The sequence below is a fragment of the Morone saxatilis genome, unplaced genomic scaffold, assembly GCF_004916995.1.
Source record: "Morone saxatilis isolate NCDOM2014 unplaced genomic scaffold, NCSU_SB_2.0 Contig5, whole genome shotgun sequence".
Taxonomy (NCBI): domain Eukaryota; kingdom Metazoa; phylum Chordata; class Actinopteri; family Moronidae; genus Morone; species Morone saxatilis.
In genome coordinates this window covers 22,665,889-22,673,763 of record NW_023340095.1, presented here as the reverse complement: position 1 = coordinate 22,673,763, position 7,875 = coordinate 22,665,889, and the positions used below count along the sequence as shown (strand labels likewise).

General features: G+C 39.7%; 1 protein-coding gene across 1 annotated transcript in view; it reads left to right on the top strand.

Annotated features, from left to right (window-relative positions):
- The window catches only part of parp4 (poly (ADP-ribose) polymerase family, member 4), a 27,463-nt gene that overhangs the window by 7,488 nt on the left and 12,100 nt on the right, over positions 1-7,875 (top strand). Inside the window, exons 4-14 of the mRNA XM_035676327.1 lie at positions 793-913; positions 1,448-1,526; positions 1,625-1,729; positions 2,146-2,304; positions 2,961-3,098; positions 3,240-3,407; positions 4,587-4,738; positions 4,980-5,111; positions 5,557-5,655; positions 5,920-6,103; positions 6,477-6,618. Coding sequence (XP_035532220.1) covers positions 793-913; positions 1,448-1,526; positions 1,625-1,729; positions 2,146-2,304; positions 2,961-3,098; positions 3,240-3,407; positions 4,587-4,738; positions 4,980-5,111; positions 5,557-5,655; positions 5,920-6,103; positions 6,477-6,618 — 1,479 coding nt within the window. The remainder of the gene's footprint in view (positions 1-792; positions 914-1,447; positions 1,527-1,624; positions 1,730-2,145; positions 2,305-2,960; positions 3,099-3,239; positions 3,408-4,586; positions 4,739-4,979; positions 5,112-5,556; positions 5,656-5,919; positions 6,104-6,476; positions 6,619-7,875) is intronic.

Below are 7,875 nucleotides of genomic sequence, written 5' to 3'. Positions count from 1 at the left end.
ACATCTTGTGTCCAGCAGGAACACTTTAGAAATCAACATTTACATATTCAGAGATTGTGGAAGGTTTAATGAGGGGGAGGGAGGAGACTGTTTTTGCAGTCTTAACACATGTCTGGAGGGGATCTTTAACTTTTTGAAATCTGCAGAAACCCTGTTTATTCCCTGTAGGACCATCATGTAGCAGCAAACTAAAGGATGATGATGATGGTGAAGGCCACAGCATCACTCACACTATCTTTGATATTTGTAAATGCACATCATTTATGTTTATGTATCTAACTTTAAAACTGAATTGCAGAGAGGTTTCTCCACTGTTTGGGAGTGTAAAATTCACGTTGTAGGTACAGCACTGTCTCGGTCAGAAACATGAGAATCAGGACTCCACCTAGTTCCAACGTAATGACTCATGATGCTTCTCATTTCCTTTATTTGCACTTCGCACAGACACAAGTCATATTTTTCTTGCCTTGTAGTCACTGGTTCAATAGTCTGTCCTCCCACTTCTGTTTCAGCATTGATATATGGACATTCTGATTAGTTTAGCTGCAGTCAGCAGGTTTAACTGCATAGTCTGGTCAAGGGTGTGTTTGCACATACACATTCAGATTTTGTGTAGAGCTGATTCTAACATGCAGCAGTGTTGTGTAATGAGCTCTCTGTGAATTGTATCACCTTGCTTACATAGCCTGCTTTGTGTACTCAGGTTTAATCACATACCTGTCCTAATGCATGGACTGCAGAACATGTGACATGAGGTGTGTCAGTTATGTGTATATCTTCTGTCTTCTGTAGTGTCCAAAGTACCACAGAGCAAAGCAGTTGAGCCGTCCAAAGGCCCAGCCAAGCCTGTGGACTGGCAGACTCATGAGGCACACAGTCCGGTGAAGAGCGGAAACGTCCTGGAAAGGTTCAGGTGTGAACAACAACCATCCTTATGTTAGCCTCGACATACTCAGTAGTGTGTTATATTAACACTGGTGGATTCGTGATGAATAATTAAATAATGCAGAGACCTGCAAAAGACAATGACTTTAGGGGGCGTGGCCTTAACACCAACCAGAGTGATTGACAGACTGACAACCAGAATGCACCTGCTCTGATTAGAGGGCGTTAACACTCTTTTCTGTCATGATGTAAATTAGTTACAGTCGACTCTATGTCTGCATTGGGGTACAAGCTGTTTTAAAACAGTAGAGGGTGTGTTGAGCAATTATTAACCCACAAAATGCTGAGTTTTATAAAATTGTTAAGAATGTCACTTTTAACACCTGCACTGATGTGTTTCATCACAGTACAGTCATATAGTTTAATTTACAGCTCAAAATACACAGTTCAGTGGAGTCAACATTTGTTTTCATGAACATTTCAGCAGGAAAATGTATTCTTAAAAACACAAACTACTTCACACACAAAATAATATAATTGATATTTTTGTTAAACTTCACAGGATTTATACTGGAACTGATTCCAACCTTCCAAAGTATCCGGATCATTTTCAAGTGGCCAAGTATTCAATCTTTGAAAAGGTAAAGCTGCACCTTTTTTTTTTTTTTAGCTTACTGCTATTACAAAAGTACTCCAATTACTATTTGCAATTACTAATAATATATACATTTCTCTCAAGATAAACAGCAACACTTGGTGTGTGCTGGAGCTGCAGAGTTCCAAAAGGGACAAAGAATGGCAGTACCGTGTGGTCCGGTACTGGAAGGACGATGTGTTCGCCAAGGTATGAAGTCTTTTGTATATTGCTGCTTGTACTGCATGTCAGCTCACAGGTGACCCCAATGTGATCATTTTTTATTGAAAATAAAACAATAAGTCACCACTGTTAGTGTTCTACAATGTCCATCATATCATTATTGGTTAGTTTGAACTTCATGCCCTGTGACCTGTGTATAATATTTTCTCCTGTATAAACATGCTGTCTATTGTGATTTGCAGTAGAATCAAACAGAAGTTAAAAGGTATTTGCAGTAGTGTTAGACCAATGTGAACAGTTTTATTTTCAAAATTTAGTTCTCAAGTGAGAGTTGTCACTTTTTAGCGCCATCTGAATAACAGCTATCAAAATGCGGGACTCAGGTCACACTTAAGCAATAGAATAACTCGCACATAAACAGATAGCTGTGTTTGTACTAACAGACAGTGGCGGTGAGGGATATGCTGGTGTTTCCGTCCACCTCAGAGGAAGCTCTGGAGGTGTTCAAGGCCCTTAGAGAAACCCTGCAGGCTTCCGGTCTGCAGCTGCGGAGCAACATCCCTCCACGCGCCCAGGACCTGGGCTCCGCCCCCCTCCAGCAGGTCTGGCTCCACTGCACATACATATTCTGCTGAAAGTCTTTATCCAAAGCAAGAAAAATAAAGCTTCCTAAATCCTGCCCCGTTTTGGCTCCGATAACGGTTGAGGCAGGCGCAGTCAGAACCTCGGTCAACTGTCTTCTTTCCTGTATTTATATTCTATGTGCTAGGCTTCTCTATGATATATACATAACATCTTAAGTTACAGTTACAACATTAAACTTGTGGTGGATCTTCTCAGAGTGATATGGTTTGTCAATATAAAATTCACCAAATTTCCTGTTAATATGATACATTAATAAAGTATATTTAAGGTTAATAATGATACATTATATAATGTGTTAATATATAAATACAAATTGTAATATTGCTTTACACTACATAATTATCTAGAGGTTTACATATCTGTGACTAACTACAGTATATTGACATTGTGGTATGTTGTGGTGGGCCAATAAGCTTCACATAATGTATAACCATCTTTAAAAGCATCCTATTATTATATACCAGAATGTCAGTGGTCCCGAGAGTGGTAGGTCTCGCAGTAAAACGCATTAAAGCATCTTAGTTAGCAGGATAATGTGCTAGACTTTGTTATTATGATATCTGAATCTAATGAGCTGATGAGCTGATTTACATGTGCCTTGTCTGACTGGCAGCTGCTGCTCGAGGAGAAGCTGAACACAGGAAGCTTATCACAGGAAGTGGGCGTATTTGTGGAGATGCTGTGGACTGAGGCCCTGGGTTGCCTCAGCAACATCCTCAGAGTTCCAGTCGACAAGCTCAGCCTAAATGATGTAAGGTTTTCTCTGCGGGTTGTTCTGTGATCAGTCTGCTCTCAGATAACATTCACCTTCCAGGAGAGACTGTCTAATGAATGTCATGAATCTCATTAGAGTAACACTTTTGCTCCATGCCTTTTGTGTGTGTGTGTGTAGGTGACCAGGGTGGAGGGCTTGTTGCTTCAGGCTCAGAGGAAGCTCAGGGAGTCAAATCATTCTGAGGTGACGCTTCTCCTGGATGAGGTTTACACCCTGCTGCCGCTCACACAGCCCCGCTTACCTCCCTCTTCCAAGCTCATCTCTGAGAAACTGGACCTCTGTCAGGTAACACAGAACATACACCCCTGCACAAACACATGGACACACTAAGACAGATGTGCACACATGATAGATGTGGAAAATCTAAGCAGGTTTTGAGGCTGTGGTGTGTTCACGCTGAGAAAAAATTCAATCAGGCTGAACAGAGTGCTTTAAAACTTTTAGACTGTTACCAAGGTAACCAATGTCCAAATCAGTCTTTCTATGCTTCGTTGTTTTCTGTTTTATTTTTATTTTTGTCTGGTCCCAGTCCAGTGTGACAAAATGTGGACCGCTGCTGACTAAAGTTGAAAAAGCATTTTGATGTCTATTTGTTTAATTGGCTGTGTCATTCAAAATTCACAGTGATTGACATGCATTGCCACACATTGATTAATTTCCTCTTAGTGTAACATGTCTAAGTATATACATTGCTGTTTGAAAGTATTTGGGAGTTTTCTATTGTTTTTCCATTATTTCTTCTTTCTCTGTATTTTTTATATGAAATAACAGGTGTTTGTTCATCAATTCCATATACTTTTAACGTAAGGAAATGAAATGTGTAGTGAAAAGACTAATATAAAAATATTTTTGTAAACTTTTGTAGAGGTAAAAGTTAGTGAACCCTGAGCTGCATAGCTTGAAACAAGCGTGTAAATATCAGGTGGCACAAAGTTGTTGGCTGAATTAACCAATGAAATGAGAGATATGATGAGAGAATAAATTTGGCAGCTCTGATTAAAATGGATCAAACCAGTGCAATGCAGGTCAGTATTCACTAACTTTTGCCAGTTATTTGCCAGTCCAAAAAGTATATGGAACTGATAAACATACACCTGTTATTTCATAAAAGAAATACAGGTTATTAGATAAAGAACTAATTGGAACAAAAACAAGAAAACTCCCAAATGCTCAGGAGATTTACATACTTTGAAGCAGCACTGTAGATTGGTGAATGGTGTGTTTGATAAACACTGATAAATACTCTCAAAGACACACTAAGGGTTGGCAGTTTAGATAAGATTCAAATCATTGACAGTACATATTAGTGGACAGAGCTTTCAGGTATGTGAAGTAAAGCCGATATGGAAACGCCTTAAACCTGCATTCTTTCTAGTGGCCAGCAGAGGGCAGCTCCACGGCTTGTATGTTGCATCTAATGCATTTGAGCAAAATGACCTGACTTCTCTCTTGATTTATTATAAGTTAATCAGAGATGTTCTGAACGTGAGTGAGATGACCCTGAGAAGCCCGGCACCGTCCTGTGTGGGGAAGTACCGCGCTCTGAGGTGCAGCATTGAGACTGTTCCCCCCAGCAGCTCCGAGTTTCAGGCTGTGAATGCTCTGCTGCAGGACAGGTAGCCTACCACCTCCAAAACACACACGTCTGTTCACAAAAACCTGCTGCAGATATAAATGCACCCCACTTATTATTTGTGGCACAATCATCAAAAGTACAGACGATTACTTTATAACAACTGAGTGGAGTAAATCTACATTAAAGTTCATTCAGCTTGGAATCTGTTAACTCTGAAACATAAAGTGACAATGTTTTGTGTGCGTTTTAAACGTCAGTGCCCATGTTTCCGTGCTTTGCAGCAAGGTGCAGATCCAACAGGTCCTGCGTGTCAGCAGAGGTGTGGAGCTTCAGACGTTTAAGAGTGATCTCGGGAACGTTAAGCCACTCCTCCATTCCTCCTACCCCAGAAACTTTGTGGGCATCCTGTCTCGGTGAGATCACACGCACACATACAAAATACTTGAATTGTCATGATAAAAGTCATTTACAGTATAAAATATAACTATATTGTCATTTAACTAACAATATTTAAATTGTTTACATATTTTAGGAATTTATATTCATATTGTAAAAATGGACCTATTTCTCTGCCTCGAACACACAGTGGGATGGCACTGAAGAAGAGCTTCCCATGTTAACTAGTCGTGGTAGTGACAGTTTTATGTATTCAACAAGTTTGTCAATATCAATCCATATTTTGCAAAGTCATTCTGTCTTCTTTCTATGCATGAGTACATTACATAGTGATGTGATGTTATAGTAATGCAGACAGCCTGACAGGAAGAGTACAGTGCAGGTCTACATCTTCTACTAAACAATTCAGAAATCTCTTTCTGAGTTTTATTTTGTAACTCAGTATTGTCTCACTGTCTTTAGTGGTCTACTGCTGCCCCGTGTTGGAGTGGAGCATCATGGGATAGAGAGAACGGACATTGGTAATCTGGGCAGTGGAATCTACTTCAGTGATGCTGTTGGGTTAGTAGAAAATCTCAAATTGACAAGATGTGTTCCATACAAGTTTGTTTTGACACATAACACCACCTTCCATACAAAAATAGGGCATTAGTTAACTCGTCCTTACTTGATTAATGTAATGTTTTATTGCCTTAGTACATAAAAAGCAAAGTCAAATAAATGTTCACTTGTGAGCCTGCAGTCATTTTATCAGATGGCAAAAACACTGTCATCTTTTGTTTCTGTCTTTTTGTTCTTTTGTTTGTTCATGTTCTCCATCCACAGCACCAGTCTGAAGTACTCCAGGCCCAGTGCGACGGACGGCTCTCGGTTGCTGTTGGTGAGTGATGTGGCGTTGGGACGGTGCAGGGACCTCCGCAAGATGGACGCTACTCTGACCCAGGCCCCTGAGGGACACCACAGTGTGCACGGGGTCCGCCGCACCCCTAACGCTCACTCTGAGTTTGAGGTGGGAGTGTTTGTGTGTCAGTGTAGATAAAAAGACAAATACACAGATGCATTTACCCCTAAACTGAGTCTGACTCTCATTCCTAACATGGGACACACATGTAAAGATTTTCAATTCTGATTCGGATCACCTGCAAATCAGTGGTTATAATTATATATATATATACACAATACCAATATGTCTATTATAGGCCAATATCGGCCCATATATTATTCCGTCTTGGAATAAAAACATACGTGTAATTAAAAACTGTGTTGTAGTTCATCAGAACACATTTTATATGCTGAGTGAAATGAACAATGAATGGCTTTACCGATTGGTCTTGTGTGTAAGTATCTGTGTGCACTCTAACAAGTATAACCATATGTTCCAGGATGATGAGTATGTGGTGTACAGCCCTGATCAGGTGAAACTGAAGTACGTGGTTCAGTTCAGCATCGAGGGAGACGAGCTGAAGGAGTTCAGCCCTGCCATCACCACCTCGGCTGAGCCGTGTCTGCCTTCCTCTGACCAAGGTGAGCACTGGATACCTGCAGAATATCTCCTAAGAGTTATCAGTGTAAATAACATTAAGATCGGATATTGTTACACACCATATCGTTTGTGCCGGTTGTCATGTTTTTTTCTTGCAGTTAAAGATAACATGATACATGAAAATTCTGATGAGAGGACAGTTCTGATTGGATGAGGGGACACAGAATCTATATTGTGTTCTAAAATTTGAAAGGATCAAGGTTTGGCTATCTGTGGCTAAAAATAGATCTAAGCCTAGATGTGCCAGACCTAATATGGCACTGAACCCCTGAAATGTACAAATTAAGAGCAAACATGACATGTTTCTGCACTAATTTTGGCAACACATTTTAAAGGCATTCTGGATTCTTCCTTGGGGCAGTCCCATATTTTTAAACACATTTTGCAGTTGACTTATCATCACCAAATGTCATTGTGTCTTGACCATGACATCACTGTCATTGTAATCATCATATTTCCATGTAGAAGCAGAGACGATTTATAAAGAAGACAGTTCACTAAAGAGTCATTTCCTGTATCTGTGTCACAGTTTACCTGCTGCCCCTCCCCTTTAGCAGACTAACAGCAGGTTCTGAGTCTGTCCAAAACTGGACCCACGCCCACTCTGATGTGGGAAATAAACTATAATGTTTTTCCTTGAGTTCAAAGGTTTATAATATACGTGGAGTAGATGTTTTTTGTTTTTTTCTGTTTTATTTCTATGGCACAGTATAAGCTGTGCTCTATTCTGTTCTAGAGAATCTTTGGTAGAATGAGTGCAAAATGTTGTAAATTATATAAACCAGTGGTATTAAAGGATGTGGATCAATACAAGATAAAACTTTGCTGGTTCCATGCAGAATCTACTATATACAGTATAAGGACACGGTCACATGCAAACTCATGCGAGTGACAAGATGAAAAAGTTCACTAAAGCTTAACTCCACACGATGTATTCGCTCTGACACTGGTAGCGATTGTGTAACCCTGCTTTGAAACATGGAGACTAAAGAATACATACATACTGTACTTAACACAACATACATAAATACATAAAAACTATGAAAGTGTGTTAAGACCCAGAGTAGTAATGGAATACAATGTGCTGACGGTTCAGGTAGTGTTTTTAGTCTTAAAGTCACTTAAAAAAACATTTTCATGGCATTATTTTTTTATCAGTGAGAATTACTTGAGTAATACAGACTCTGGTTTTATTTTCACATTCATTAAATACCTTGGAGTTGTGTGTGTGTGTGTGT